Genomic DNA, 16,457 nt, shown 5'->3' on the forward strand with positions numbered 1-16,457 from the left:
CCTCTCTCTCTCTCTTCTCCTCTCTCTCTCCTCTCTCTCTCTCATCTCCTCTCTCTATCTCTCTCTCTCTCATCTCCTCTCTCTCTCTATCTCTCTCTCTCTCTCTCATCTCCTCTCTCTATCTCTCTCCTCTCTCTCCATCTCCTTTCTCTCTCTCTCATCTCCTCTCTCTATCTCTCTATCTCAATCTCCATCTCCTATCTCTCTCTCTCATCTCCTCTCTATCTCTCTCTCTCTCTCATCTCCTCTCTCTATCTCTCTCTCTCAATCTCCATCTCCTTTCTCATCTCCTCTCTATCTCTCTCTCTCTCTTATCTCCTCTCTATCTCCATCTCCTTTCTCCCTCTCTATCTCCTCTCTCTCTCCATCTCCTTTCTTTCTCTCTTTCTCTCTCTCTCTCATATATCTCCTTTCTCTCTCTCTCCCTATCTCTCTCTGTCTGTCTGTCTCTCCCTCCCCATCTCTGTATCTCTCTGTTTCTCTCTCTCTCTCTCTCTCTCTCTCTCTCTCTCTCTCTCTCTCTCTCTCTCTCTCTGCACTGATCTGTGTCACAGATGAAAGACGCAGTATTTTCTGCAGCTGTTGTGGGAGTGACTGATGGAATGTCAGTTAACTTGAACTGACGCTTTGCGTGAAAGCATCTGCCAAATGAATAAATCTAAATGTAATTGTTGACATATTTACTCTGTGTGTGTGTGTGTGTGTGTGTGTGTGTGTGTCTTCACAAGGATGGAAAAATGAGTTACTAGAACTTTCTCTTTATAATTTGCTTATTGAGAAGTTTTACAGTCGGAGTTTGGAGTTAGTTTTTGATGGGGTGTGTTTTGGAGTTTCAGTCTCAGCTTTATAGTTTAGACTTCTGAACTGAAGTGTGTTTGCGGTTTTAAAGACACCCGAGTGTGTGTTGTGCATCTCTCTGGTGCTGTACATGAACAAGGGCCAAATCGTTAGGGCCAAGCGACTCGGAGAGTCTGTGAATCAGCGAGTCGTGTGGGATGCTCACGGTCTGTTCTGTGTGATGCGAGGTGTGTGTGTGTGGTGTGTTGGGATGTGTGGTGGTGTGTTGTGGTGTGTGTTGTGGTGTCTTGGTATGTTGGTGTGTGATGTGGTGTGTTGTGTGGTGTGTAGGCTCCTCGATGCACAAGGACAGCAAAGGTCAAACAGACGGAAGGGCTTCTGTGGAACGAGTCACAACACACGGTGCGTGGCCCCCTGCTGTGTAGAACAGGGGTGGGCAGTCTTATCCGGAAAGGTCCGGGGTGGGTGCAGGATTTCATTCCAACCGATCAGGAGTCACACCTGATTCCACCTGTTTAATCAGCTGATCGTGGCTTTCTATAGAGTCAGGTGTGGCTTCTGCTCGGTTAGAATGAAAACCTGCACCCACACCGCCCCTTTCCGGATAACATTGCCCTCCCCTGGTGTAGAGTGTCCGTGCTGACCCCTGTCCCTGACTCCTGTCCACTGTCGAAAGGTCACTTGGACTGATGAGTCCCGTTCTCTTTTACATCAGGTGGATGGACAGGTACGTGTGTGCTGTTTACGTGGGGAAGTGATGGCACCAGGATGCGCCGTTGGTAGAAAACATGCCGGTGGAGGGAGTGTGGGAGTCAGTGTGACACGTGCCACCTAGCAACCAGCTGGGTTAGTCTAGCAATCACCGTAGCAACCAGATGGAATATCATACAGTAGCAACCACCTTGCAATTCCCTAGCAACCAACTGAGTTAGCATACCCTAGCAACACCCTAGCAACCAGTTGGGTTAGCCTAACAATCACTTAGCAACACCTTAGTGACCAGATGGACTATCATAGCAACCACCTTGCAGCACCCTAGCAACCAGTTGGGTTAGCCTAACAATCACCTAGCAACACCTTAGCAACTAGATGGAATATCATACAGTAGCAACCACCTTGCAGTGCCCTAGCAACCAACTGAGTTAGCATAGCAACACCCTAGCAACCAGTTGGGTTAGCCTAACAATCACTTAGCAACACCTTAGTGACCAGATGGACTATCATATCAACCAACTAGGTTAGCATAGCAACACGATAGCAGTCAACTGGGTTGGCATAGCAACCAGAGAGTTACACTGTAGTTACCAGTCGGGTTAGCATAGCAGCACCCTAGCAGTCAGATGGGTTAGCCTATCAACACCTTAGCAACGAGATGGAATATCTTAGCAACCATCAGGATTAGCATAGCAACACCCGAGCAACCAACTTCCATACGCTCGCAACGTTTTAACATTTTAAGGCTGTGACCTCTTTTTTTTTATTTTTTTTTTTAAAGCTTTTAAATGTTCCACATTAACTGCTAAACGTCTGACATTTGAAACTTGATGCTAACCCTGTGATATTAGCGCGCTTAGCTCTCTGTCAAACCAACACCAGGGTTCATCCATGCACTTCAACTCTTCATGCCAGAAGGACTCGCTTTTTTCCTTCCTTAGAAATGTCATTAAAAGTAAAGTATTGATTCCGAAGCTTTAGAAAGTGAAGGCTTTTATTGTTAGCTGCCAGAATCAACCTTGACTTCGCTTGCTTCAGCTTCTCTTCTGATTAATTCCAGTCAGAGTGAACCTACGCCTGGCTTTTAGGCCAAGTTCTGACTTAACGCCATCATGTCCTGCTTTCGGTCTCTGTCTCTCTCTCACACACACACACACACACACACACACACACACAGGTTTCTTTAAAAGTCGAAATTGTCTTTCTTTAAGTAAAGAACTGAGACGGAGTTGAATAAGACGCAGCGTGAAGGCTCTGTGCTGTTCACCGTGTCTCGGAGGCGTAGGTTGAGTCATTACTGCACCTTTGTCACTGAATGACGCAACAGAAGCCTCAGGGAGAGAAAGGATGTCGAAAACCCCGGCACGCTTTCACTATTATTTTTAAAAACTCACCTGTTTTTAGTGCCGTCCCTGTCACGACATAGCATTTCCAAAAAAATGCAACACAATAGTGTTGTGTGTGTGTGTGAGAGAGAGAGAGCGCGCAAGAGAGAGAGCTGTACACAATATATATATAATTTTAATTTGTCCATTTTTTTTAAATCACAGAGGTGGATTTTGGGGCCCTAGGCTAAATGCTAAATATAGGAATGGGGCCCTCATTTCAGTGTTTTCAATTTTCAGCATACGAGATTTAGCATTAATAGCAATAATGAGTAATGAGTCTTGATTGCTCACAGAACTGTAAATCCTTTTCTTCTCATACCCCAGAATGTCAGGAAGTCGGGGTCAGAGCGCAGGGTCGGCCATGATACAGCGCCCCCTGGAGCAGAGAGGGTTAAGGGCCTTGCTCAAGGGCCCAACAGTGGCAGCTTTGCAGTGCTGGTGCTCGAACCCCTGACCAGTAACCCAGAGCCTTAACCGCTAAGCCACCACTACCCTGGGGACCAAAAGGTGGCCCTGGACTTTCTGTCGCTGATACACTCGTAAAGTAAGCATTCGGATGGCATTTTAGCGTATGGATTTTTAGCAAAACATCATTGATTTAGCGAAAAAGTGAAAATAAAACTTTCTTAATCATATGTTTATACAGCGTTTCTCGGGGCTCTTGGTAGCTCGGGGCCCAAGGCAATTCCCGACCTTTGCCTGACGGTAAAGTCTACGCTATGATGTGTTTAGGAATGCTCCTGATGCTAAATGGAACCTTCATCAATCTGCTGAGCATCATAAAATCATCTGGTAAAATCAGTTCGAGTCACACTGCTGTGTTTGGGTTACTGGTGGCTGTATTCGGTAAGTCCCGCCCCTCAGTAAAAGGAGCCAATCGTCTTGTTGTTTAAGACGTTAGCAGAAAACACCCATCCGATCATAGTCGTACACTGATACATGCGTTGCTTTGCTGTTAATCGTGCAGAATTTTTCACATTCATGCTCTGGAGTGATATATGAACAACAACAACAAAAAAAATGTATTTGTTGTTTTTGTTTGGTTAAAGAGCGCATTATTTACACCACATTATTTTAAGAGCCATTTATGAGTCTCTGCACATTCCAGGAAGTAACAGCCTTGTCTCCTCTGACTCCGAATGACTAAGTGTCAGTAAGATGGCCGCCGGCTGTGTACAGACTTCACTCGAAGGACTTTGAGTAAACGTGTCGTGGTGTAAATAAAGAAGGTGTTTATGGGTACGTGTCTGTTACAGAGGTTCACACGCGGTACTGCGGTGCCGGGCGGGGAAGTGTATTGTTGGGTCTCTGGGATTAGATCCGTTACAGAACTGAGGAGTGCTCAGGAGAAAGGGAGCGGTTTGAGGATCAGTATGAAGAGGTGCACCGCTGTAATATTTATATCATCTATAAAATATTTCAGAAGCAGAGTGACGGGGAAATGAGTTCTTGAACGAAGATCCAGAGGTTCATTTATTCCTTCCGTCCTTCCTTCCTTTGTCCTCCATGTTGGTTTTCCTATCTGCTTTCTGTTCTTCTTTCTTTCCTTTAATTTGCTTTTCTGTTATTTTCTTTTCCTTTATTCATGAATTACTTCGTTCCTTCATTCATTTGGCCTCCATGTTGGTTTTTCCTTTCTCCTTTCTTTCTTTCTTTGTCCTCCATGTTGGTTTTTCCCATCGCCTTTCTATCCTTCTTTTATTTTAATTTCCTTTATTCACTCATTTATTTATTCATTTATTCCTTCCTTCCTCCCTTGCTCTATTCCTTTCTTTCCTTCCTTCCTCCCTCCCCTCGCTCTCCACTTTCTTTTTCTTTTTTTTCTTTCTTACTTTCTTTCCCTCCTTCCTCCCTACACCTCTCTTCCTTTCTGTCCTCCTTCCTTCCTCCCCCACTTTCTTTCCTTCCTTCCTCTTCCACTTTCTTTCTTTCCTTCCTTCCTATCTTTTCTTTCTTCCTTTCTTTCCTTCCTTCCTCCCCCACTTTCTTTTTTTCTTTCTTCCTTTCTTTCCTTCCTTCCTCCCCCACTTTCTTTTTTTCTTTCTTTTTCTTTCTTCTCTTTCTTCCTTTCTTTCCTTCCTTCATTCCTCCCCACTTTCTTTCTTTCCTTCTTCCTTTCCTTCCTTCCGCCCCACTTTCTTTCTTTTTCTTTCTTCCTTTCTTTCCTTCCTTCCTCCCCCACTTTTTCTTTATTTCTTTCTTCCTTTCTTTCTTCCTTTCTTTCTTTCTTTCTTTCTTTCATTCTTTCTTTCATTCTTCCTTTCCTTCCTCCCCCTCTCCCTTCCTTTCTTTCCTTCCTTCCTGATTAACTGTAGATCTGGAGTTGATCTGGATAGAACACTGAACATAAGGCAGGAATGCACTGGGAATGGATCCACATGTCCTCCTCTTTGTTTTTCTGAATTTCCCTCCAACTTCTAAAAGTTTAGGGTTTTTTTTTTTTTTTTAAGCTTGTGATGTCACACTGAGCTGCTTTTTTCTTTCTTTTTTTTTAAGTGGAACTTTTTGTACATTTTTGGAAGCTCAAAAAAGTCACCTCATTTCCCCCTCGCCGTGGCCACTTCCTGTAGGATTATTTATAAAAACGTAAACAGTGGTGGAGGAAAAATAAAACCCACTAAGTGTAAAAGCAGCTTCATAAAACATTTCAGCAGCAACCTTCTAAAAAAATCCGTACAGAGTTCAGAGAGAGACGTCTGCTCCTTTCACAAACCGGTTTTTCCTTATCTTCTACAGATAGTCTATCTTTCCTCATCGATATATTGGTGTGCAGTCTGGGCAGGAAGATAAGAGGGGACATGAATTCAGATGGCTTTATTTAAAGATACAGTGTTCGAGACCGTACGCTAAAGCCTTTAGATGATTATCATTGTTTTCCAGCGTAAGGATGAAACTGAAATTAAATTTCCTGTTCATTTCCTATTTTAAGTATCTGTTATTGTCTGTACAGGAAATGAATTCAAACGTGTCCATGTGGGCTGCAGAAATGTTCCTCTTTAACCGTATTAGGGTTTCATGTCTAATAAACCTGCCTCTTTATAAACATGAGTAGAACTGCTGTAATAATAATGACAATAATAATATTTTTTATTTATACTATAGACTGTTATCGATTTAGTTTTAAATGGCTCAGAAATAAGTATTACAGTTTAAAATCATTTGAATCATTTAAAATTAGAAATACTTCTGATTATATGCATAAACAAAAAATATATCCGTAAAACAATGTATCTGTTCAAGCAAAAAACTTGATGTAAAAAAAGTATAATGTGTGTGTGTGTGTGTATATATATATATATATATATATATATATATATATATATATATATATATAAGATTATAATCTGTAAATATGTTAAATTAAACATTAAAACATAACAGCACAACTGAGGTGTCTCTGCTCCCGGCGGTTGTTTCTGCGCACCAGCTTCAGGGGTGATTTATGTGTTTTTCTTTCTTCTTTGCCATGCAAATTTGATGAGCTCCTCTCCGTGCGCTTTGTGCTTTGTGCTCTGATCATCATTTAAGAGCTGACGCCTCTACTTTCAGGCCTGGACATTCATCTGCTAATAAACACAAAACAACAAAACATTCCAAACTATTTATTTCCACAAACTCTCACCTTATTTTCTAGCTTGGAAGGGGGCTGTATTAATTCTGAACTGCTGATGTAACTTTTTTCCCTTTTTTTTTTTTATTTTTTTTTTTTAATTGAACACTCAATTGCATTATTATTGCTTTATATATATATATATATATATATATATATATATATATATATATATATATATATATACGGTCACATGCCTCCATGCTGACCCCCTGTCCACCACCAAAAGCTCCGACAATGGGCACATGAGCATCAGAACTGGCCCATGCAGCAATGGAAGAAGGTGGCCTGGTCTGATGAATCATGTTTTCTTTTACATCGTGTGGACAGCCGGGTGTGTGTGTGTGTGTGTGTGTGTGTGTCTCTTACCTGGAGAAGAGATGGCACCAGGATACACTATGGGAAGAAGGCAAGATGGTGGAGGCAGTGTGATGCTCTGGGAAATGTTCTGCTGGGAAACCTTGGGTCCTGGCGTCCATGTGGATGTTCCTTTGACACGTCCCACCTACCTAAACACTGTTCCAGACCAAGTACACCCCTTCATGGTAACGGTATTCCCTAACGTCAGTCGCCTCTCTCAGCAGGATAATGCTCCCTGACACACTGCAAAAACTGTTCAGGAACGGTTTGAGGAACCTGACAAACAGTTCAAGGTGTTGATTCGGCCTCCAAATTCCCCAGATCTCAATCCGATCGAGTCTCTGTGGGATGTTCTGGACCAACTAGTCCGATCCATGGAGGTCCCAGCTCACAACTTTCAGGACTTAAAGGATCCACTGTAACGTCTCGGTGCCAGATACCTTCACACCTTCAGAGGTCTTGTGGAGTCCATTCCTTCGATGAGTCAGAACTATTTTGGTGTCACAAGGTGAGGGGGACCTACACCATATTAGGCAGGTGGTTTTAATGTTATGGCAGATGCATATAATTTTTCATTATATTTACGATTATTTATTATTATATTATATATTAGTTCATGTAATAGTGTTAATATTATTAGTTTTACATCCAGGTGTGTTTTTGTCGCTGGACGTGTGGGAACACTGTTGCGAGGCAACTGAAAATCAAGATGGATGCCAAGCAACTAGCTAACAGCTGAGGCTAACGTTTTCTTCAGAGAGCAAGTGGAAACGTAGGTATTTAATTTGAATATGAAGGTAGAATGACAGCGAAAATGAGAAAAACTCAACCGGGATATCAACATTTCTCTCAGGTGTGTTGCTAAATTACTTAATAAAATAAAATAAAATAAAGCTTTATACAGCCAAAAAGTAATTGTGCCGTAATTAGCATATGTTTAGCATTAACCGCTAACCGAACTCCTGTGGGGTTTGTTTAAATGAGAAACATAAACAGATTATTGTGTGTAACCTTTTGAATTTAAGCTGTTATTTAAATGAAACGTTAACTTTTCAAGAGTTGAATGCCTCACGAGTGCGCTGTTTGTGAATGTTCATGGAAATGCAGCCGTATTTGAATGTAGTATCAGTTTAATATCGTAATTGTTCATTGGCAAACGAATCTCTGAATCACATCTGACGTGAGAGTCAACCGAATCGCAATCACAGTCGTGTTTTCCTTAGACTTCACACGGATTAAGTATTTTATTACTATTATTTTATATTTTCTCATGGTCTTTATCACTTACAAGTAGCTCTGAATGCTAACCTTAATTAAATTCGGTTCAGTGCTTTCAAACCATTTGACTCATTGACCAATGAGTCGACTCTTTTGGTTTCTCATCAGCTCTTTGACTCGGCTCTCTCTCTTTCTCTGTTTTTTTTTTTGTTGTTGTTTTTTGTTTTGTTTTTTTTATCTCTAAGACAAAGTTTAAGATATTTTGATAACTCATTGTTCTTCTTTGCATATCTGTGTCGGAAATTGTTTCATTAAAGTCTTAATCTGCCTTTTAATTAAAAAAAAAAAAAAACTTTTTTATGGGATTTTATTTTATTATTTTTTAAAAATCTTTTTGGCACTAGAGATGAGCATTAAACAAATCCACCAAGCCTTCCTATGTTAATCTCATTGTGTTGTTGTGTCTGTACTTTATTAGAAAGTGTTATTTAAATCTACATTAATAATCACCTCCCTTAACACGAGCACACTTTCAATGTCCATGAAAAAAGAGTCAACTCAAAGAGCCGACTCATTCATTAATGACACATAACTAATATACAGGCTAACCTTATGATGTAAAATATGACTTTTTATCCTCGGCTTGTGCACCATGTTGTCTGAGCAGTGTTTTCCCCATAAAGTGTGAGTGAGTGTGTTTACTTGCTTTGTGGAGAAAGGGTTGGTCTATAGGGAGCCTTAAATGGTGGTTTGGGATGAAAACGAAATACGAGGGGCAGCTACAGTCTCTTCAATTTGCACATCTCCCTATGGGTACTAGGATCATCTTAGGGGAGCAGTTGCTACCTATACACACCTGTGTGTGTGTGTGTGTGTGTGTGTGTGTGTGTGTGTGTGTGTAATTGATGCATGAAGCTTGCAATGCCAGGAGACAGTGTGGGTTGGTTTGTCTTTCTTTCTTTCTGCCTTTCTTTCTCTCTCTCTCACCCTCACTCACCACTGCAGCTGAATAATTCACAAAAGCAGGAGAAAATTCATCTCCCTGTGAGGACAAAAGTTCATTTCTTCCTGTTGCAGAAAAATTCTCACAACAACATCAGATTATCATTTAAATCAGATTGTTTTCCTCTCCAGGCCCGCATCGTGCCGTGCAGGAAAACCGAGATAAACACCCTGCAGTCATATCCGTATCGCGATATAGAAACTCCGGAGTGTACAAATATTACGTTTGTAAATGTTGCATATTAAATAATTAATGTTGCTGAGAATACATCGTCAACAGATATGGTTTTATCACAGTTGACAGATTTTGAGCAAATTAATGAGGACAAATTCAGCACGTGTTCCGTCCAATCTCTCGGACTGTAATTAGACTCTAAATGACTGACTTATTGAAGATGAGTGCACTTGTTTGGTGGAGATGAGATTGTTGAGATTTCATGCTGAAGGTGAGATTAGAGTACAGTTACTACAGTAGAGTACGATGGAACTAATTGGCAAAAAAATGTCTCTAACCCTTGTGTGTCCTTAAAATTTTTTTTTTTTTTTTTTTTTTAAAAACCTTTTGTTTGTGTGAATGCAAACAGCATAAATTTTGCAAAAAGTGTGTTTTTATCGGAATTTTAATATTTCACCCTCATTTGCTTTCATAAATCTATTTTAAACTGGGTAAACAAATTACTTACACTCAGGACGTTAAGGACAAAAATGTCCCCATTGAAACTGCAATATTTAATCCCTGTGACGTTTAAGAATAAAATCATGCATTCTGTCTTAATAGGCTTTTATTTTGTTGACAAAGTCTCAAAACATTTATTTATTTATTTTTTAAATTCTGAAATGTGTCGTATTTTCTCGGGGTTAGTCTCTGGGGAAAATCCATGCTTTTCCTTTTTTTCTGATTCTGCTGTATTATTAGAGCGCTGCAGACCAACTGAATAAATGATGCAGATATGATTGTGTGAGAATGTGATGTGTGTGTGTGTGTGTGTGTGTGTGTGTGAGAACAGTTTGAAGGAAAGAAATGATGTTATACTGGAAATCACAAATCCCACCCCATGTATACGAATGATAGAAGGTTCCAGAGCTTTGAAGATTTTTTGCATTATGTAAAGAAACCGGCATTTAAAGGGTTAAAATTCTGAAAATGAATGAGTGTTTGGTAATTATAATCAGAACCGATGCCGGTTAAAAAATAAATAAATAAATAAATAAATAAATAAATAAATAAAAAATCAACATGAGTGAAAGTGGAAAAAAAACATATATAATTTTTTTATGACAGTTTTTGGACACGGACATTTTTGTCCTCTATGGAACTTTTTTAAATTGACGCACAAGGGTTAAGTTCTTGGAAAGAGACTGGAATTTACAGTTTAAATCGACCATTTAGAATTAGGGTTAGGGTTAAGTCTCCACTGCACACTCCAGGTCAGTAGGTGGCGCTAATGCATCTTAAGCTGGTCTGCCAACAGCTAAAAACATCAAGGAAGAGGAGAGCTTGTTGTGGCCTAATTACAGTGACCTAGATGGGTCTTTTTCTAATCACATCTATATTTTTTCCAATAAAATAATACCTAACGGACGGGAGCCAGGGCCGTGCTGTTTGAGTGGGAGGGATGGCATTTCTCGCCTGTCAATCACAAAGACTAGCCAATCACGAGCATCTGTGAACTCACTCCCGTATGAGGAAGACGGAAGACAGCCCCAAATTAGTAGCTGTTGTATGATAGGACAGGGGAATCACCAGGTAACCTATTTCCTATTAGATTTCCTGAGCCTAGAGTTTTTGAAACCATTTCTTGAAGAATATACTGTACATATTGTTACTTTATTTATTTATTTATTTATTTATTTATCTTATTACCAATAGACACTGGGTGTCTGAAACGTATACCATGCTCCATAATTGCTAAGTATTTGTGGCAGGAGGGCAGGAAATGTTTTAAAGTAATGCCGCCTACCTTAATGCTGCCTTTTAAAGGCAGTGTGTTTATGAAGGATATATCCGTCGGTGCCTTATGTATCCCATAATCCTTTGTGTCACTTGAGTGCAGCTGGAGATTCAGGAGCAGGAGTGTTTGAGCACAAATGCAAGTTATTTGTTTGTCTATTTTTACTTACTTAAGAGTAATAGGTAAATATATTCACTCTGTTCCCACCAACAGTCATGTCATTAGTGTAGGAGAGCCTGTGTACGTTCCCTCGGGGCCCCCTGGCTGCATGGGGACACGTTACCGCCATTTTAGCAAGAAATACTTTTTTTTTTAAATAAAAAATTATACTTTTTATAGCAACATCATTTCTATCCGTGTCAGCAGAGTTATAATGGAGTCCAACTCCTGACAAAAGAAATTGTTTTTTTTTTTGTCTCTGTACAGGTGCTGCTGTCATGTCTGATTGGAGTCGTGTCATGGAAAAAGATCTCTCTCTCTCTCTCTCTCTGGTGGTGAGTAAAGCGGGAAAAAAAAAAAAGGATTAAATCTCTACCATGTGTGTGAAGCATAACAAGACACCTGGTTTCGGTTTTCCCACGCCTGACTCAGGGGAATAATCTTAACTGCGATTTTGCTCAATGACGTGGATTTCATTGGATCGGGTAATTTAGTCAAAGTCCAGAAAATCAGGCTGGAAGAAGTAAAAAATAAATAAATAAATAACCCACATCAATGAAATCTTTGACCGGATTAAAGGCGAGTCAGCACGTGTGTATGATTGCTTGTTTGAGACTTTTGAAGCTGAATAAAACTCTCATCTAGCGTTTGCATCACAACAAAGTGGAGAGCTGCACGCGAGTGACGATGATTCCCCGTCACGCAGTCTGTTTGCCATGGAGATTAGAGGACGGACGCAGAAACGAGGTTCGAATTTGGCACGATTACCGATTCCTGATGAAATAACCCCAACACAGCAGTTTCCCTTCCCGATCGTCTGACTGTGATAATGACACCAGCTGGCTGCCGGAGGTTTAGAGCACATTACTGGCCCAGAACCTCGTAAATATCCGTGTATAAAAGTGAATTCTCAGCACAGGTGCGAGAAAATTATTTATCTCCCTTCTCACACAACGTGTTATTACTTTCATGCTGCAGTAACACTTTTTTTCCTCATGAGGGGTTAGGAAAAGTTCTAGTAAAATCTTATCTCATCTTATCTACTGCTCCATCTGACTAGAGGTCGTATCTCCCTAACTCGTAATTCCTAATCTCCGACTTGGAAAAAACCCGCACAGCCGAGTTAAACGGATGAACGGAGCCCCGTCGCTTTCTGCCGTCGTCGTGATTGTCGTCACGATCTGCATCTCGGATCAAAAACCCTCGGATTAAATTTTTAAATATCGACTAATCTAGAAAATCCAGGAGACTGCTGCTCATAAACGGACCTTTCAGTAGGTTTAAGAGGTTTTTAAAATTCAAACACTAACTGTAACAGGAAAGATGGTAGTGTTTGTACTCAATAATAATCTATAGGTAGTACATGATTATTCAATTTGAGACACAACATTTGTTTGTTTATTCAGTGTCACACGGTTCTATACGGCTTCCGCTATTTCGGTTGATCTTCCACCACATGGACGCGTCACGTTCGTTTCTGTGAACGTTGCAGAAGTGAGGCACCAAATGACTGCAGGATACAAGCGGCGGCCATCTTGTGTACACAGCAAGTATAAATAAATCAGCCTTAAATCTTAGTGTCTCCTCCAGTAAATGGTTTTCCGGGAGTCCGACCCACACGTCCATTAAAATATATGAGCTAATTGCTCATAAACTGAGCTAAATTGTGGTTTGAGCTCTCAACGCCGTTTCCCAAGTCTCATCGGAGTTCAACGGTGCACTACTTTTACCACCACGTCCGCCATACAGACAGCTCGGGATGGCGGGACGAAGTGATGCATTTCTCACCTTGATGGACGTCTCATGTTTGTTCCGAGATGTTCTCAAGGACATATTTTTAGGAATTTCCCTCCGAGTGAAACTCTGTACCCGACTTAAGAACTTTGTACACTTGAATGATCTTGGTATATCATTATCTGGGCAAATCCATGCACGTTATATTCGAGATTTCCCGTGCACATATTCTGTATGTTAGTCGCCATTCATCTTCTTGCCATGTAAAGGTTTTGGGACATCCTCTGTGACTAATCACTTTCCTCATCCTATATCGCTCTACTTAAACAATCCAGATTGTTTCTCAGCATTCTTCAAGAGCTGGATCTTACAGCAGTATCACAAGCTGCAGATGAGCATGAAGCATCCTTAAGAGACCACTCCTGATCCAAGTCGAGATCTTGAAGCACCTTGAAAAATAATTCGAGCGCTCTTCAAGCAAAATGAAATCGCTGAGGTTTTCCCATCCTCGTCTACGAGCGGTGTTATTTGAAATAAACATAGCGGTCTCACCGGGGAAGAAACACACACACACACACACACGGGTAAGACATAAAAGATGACCTTATTACACAGCTTTTCATGAATGTTGCGCAGTGTGTGTTGATGTGGATGGAGGAGGAAGTCCGGTGAGCTCACTGCGACACCCCGATGGAAATCTAAAACACGTGGCGTTCCTATATAAATGAACGTCTTTCCCGCTAGCAGTGTTAGCCGGGTTCCTGGAGAAGCCTAACATCATGGGAAATAATAGACAGAAAGCTTAATTCAGACAGACGAGCTTTGCTTCTTAGCTCCGGCTGAGCGATTACAGCTGCTTTAAGTGATATAGGCAAGATGGATGACTTTAATGGGACTGAACCGAGTCCAGTCACATTGCAAATGAATGAGTGAGGCACTGGAGACTTGGAGACAATAAGAATGAACGTTTAGCTTTAGTCCTTCAGCCTCCCTTTGGAGCCGGAATATAAACGGATCGTCTCTTTGTGTCTGAATTCAGCCTACCCGATAGTAAACACGTCTTAAGTAAAAATGAAGACGCAGAAATGATTTAGTAGAACTTAGAGTACTCCTGGGAAGGTTTCTGATATAACGGCGCATCCCGAAGCGTTTTATTCCTCTCGTACCGCGGAAATTTCCCAACGAGTACAGTTTTTATCCGTCGATTATTTCTTAATCAAAATTTCACACACAGTTTACGTAGAGAATAATATAAGATTCGGACTCATCTCAGACCCTTCTAGATACAGGATGATATAACCTGTCGTGTGTGATTTTAAAGCTCTTTTGAAATAGTTTATAATCGATGATATGCAAATTAGAACTGAATATACAGTACATACTGTTTAGCTATATACTAGTACTGAGTTTGAAGATGAAATGAAAAATGAGTTTTCTGTGTCCCAGTCTTTCTGAGTGTGTCTTTCGTTATTAATTATTAGGATTAAATATTTGGTTTGTATGTTGTGGCGTATCCCAGAAACTCCGTACACCATGCACATTTCGTGTTCTAAGTCTAGGCTGTGTGTTTTCAGCTCAGTGCTCCAGCTGTGATTACAGACCCTCTGTTCCATTACTATAATCCCTCTCTAAGCCGGGGTTTAATCCTCAATTGGCTTTTACCGAGTACTGTGCTTCTTCAGGCTTTGCACCAGTCAAGAGGTTCACTGTAGACCAAGTGCAGGTGAACGTTGTTCTCGAGTAAGTAATTAGCCGAGCGTGTGTGAGTGAGAGCAGAATATTCAGTCTGACGGCCAAAAACGGTGACCTCTTCCTGACCTCAGCACACGTCTAGCCAGATGATGTCGTAGCCCGTAGCATACGACATCACTCAGGACGCTCGACTCAGACATACCCCAGGGCTGTGACAAAATGAGAAGTCCAAGTGCAAGAGTCAAAAAATAGAGCAAAATTTCCAAATGCCAGGCCGAAAACAGAAAGACCAGCTAATCAACTCATCGTAAGAGTTTACATCTGGGCAGTGACAGGATACTGTGCATTAGCTCTTTTATGACGTTTGCCAGGTGATTTTGGTTTCTTTAAATACATCCGTGTCAAATCTTTTAACTTTAGATGGGTTTTCCACTGAGTCCAAGTTGAGTCTAGGAACCCAAGCCACTGTGTCAAGATTTTCTAGACATGGAGTAAGAGTTGACACTCCAGTGCTAGAGTACACAACCTCTCATCTCCAGGTTGAGAAGAGAGTCCCGAACTGTACAGTAGAGTCTAAGTCAAGTCCAGAGTCCCAAACCATTTAGTCTGAGTCGAGTCCAGAGCGTCAAGCTATATAGTCCAGGTTGAGATGACCATCATGTGTCACAGAGTGTAAATCGGTTCCAGACTCCCCAAGCCATAGAGTTCCAAGTCATAGAGTTTGTATGAAGTCCAGACTCTCAAACCATTTAGTACTGGTCGAGTCCAAACTCCCAAGCTTTATATGACAGGTTAAGACGAGAGTCCTGAGCCATAGAGTCTGAATCAATTCCAGCTTCATAAGCTGTATAAATCAGGGAGAGTCCCAAACCTACTATGAATCTAGACCAGAGTCCAATCTAGATTCGAGTCCAAAGTAACAAGCCATAGAGTCTGAGTTTAGACTACTGTCTCAAACCTTAGCGACTGAGTCTAGACTAATGTCTGCAGCCATAGAGTCTGAATCAAGTTCAGCATCACAGGTGGTACAATTAAAGTTGACTTGAGAGTCCCAAGCTTTAGAGTCTGAGTCTAAACCAGAGTCTCAAGCCATAGAGTCAGAGTTGAGTCAAGTCCAAGGTTCCAATCCACTGAATTTGAGCCTAGACCAGCATCTCATACCCTAGAGTCTGAGTCTAGACCAGCATCTCATACCCTAGAGTCTGAGTCTAGACCAGCATCTCATACCCTAGAGTCTGAGTCTCGACCAGCGTCTCATACCCTAGAGTCTGAGTCTCGACCAGCGTCTCATACCCTAGAGTCTGAGTCTCGACCAGCGTCTCATACCCTAGAGTCTGAGTCTCGACCAGCGTCTCATACCCTAGAGTCTGAGTCTCGACCAGCGTCTCATACCCTAGAGTCTGAGTCTAGACCAGCGTCTCATACCCTAGAGTCTGAGTCTAGACCAGCGTCTCATACCCTAGAGTCTTGAGTCTAGACCAGCGTCTCATACCCTAGAGTCTGAGTCTAGACCAGCGTCTCATACCCTAGAGTCTGAGTCTAGACCAGCGTCTCATACCCTAGAGTCTGAGTCTAGACCAGCGTCTCATACCCTAGAGTCTGAGTCTAGACCAGCGTCTCATACCCTAGAGTCTGAGTCTAGACCAGCGTCTCATACCCTAGAGTCTGAGTCTAGACCAGCGTCTCATACCCTAGAGTCTGAGTCTAGACCAGCGTCTCATACCCTAGAGTCTGAGTCTAGACCAGCGTCTCATACCCTAGAGTCTGAGTCTAGACCAGCGTCTCATACCCTAGAGTCTGAGTCTAGACCAGCGTCTCATACCCTAGAGT

At 41.5% G+C, this 16,457-nt stretch overlaps 1 protein-coding gene across 2 annotated transcripts in view; it reads left to right on the plus strand.

The window, feature by feature from the left end:
* Positions 1-7,339: 7,339 nt before the first annotated feature.
* fam189a1 (family with sequence similarity 189 member A1) overlaps positions 7,340-16,457 on the plus strand; it is a 135,263-nt gene continuing 126,145 nt past the window's right edge. Inside the window, exons 1-2 of one of the 2 annotated variants that reach the window (XM_053676571.1) lie at positions 7,340-7,723; positions 11,469-11,536. In XM_053676571.1, coding sequence (XP_053532546.1) covers positions 11,480-11,536 — 57 coding nt within the window. In that variant the 5' untranslated portion in view covers positions 7,340-7,723; positions 11,469-11,479. The remainder of the gene's footprint in view (positions 7,724-11,468; positions 11,537-16,457) is intronic. The other variant, XM_053676572.1, reaches the window with a different exon arrangement.

Source organism: Ictalurus punctatus, chromosome 27, assembly GCF_001660625.3.
Source record: "Ictalurus punctatus breed USDA103 chromosome 27, Coco_2.0, whole genome shotgun sequence".
NCBI classification, from domain to species: Eukaryota; Metazoa; Chordata; class Actinopteri; order Siluriformes; family Ictaluridae; genus Ictalurus; species Ictalurus punctatus.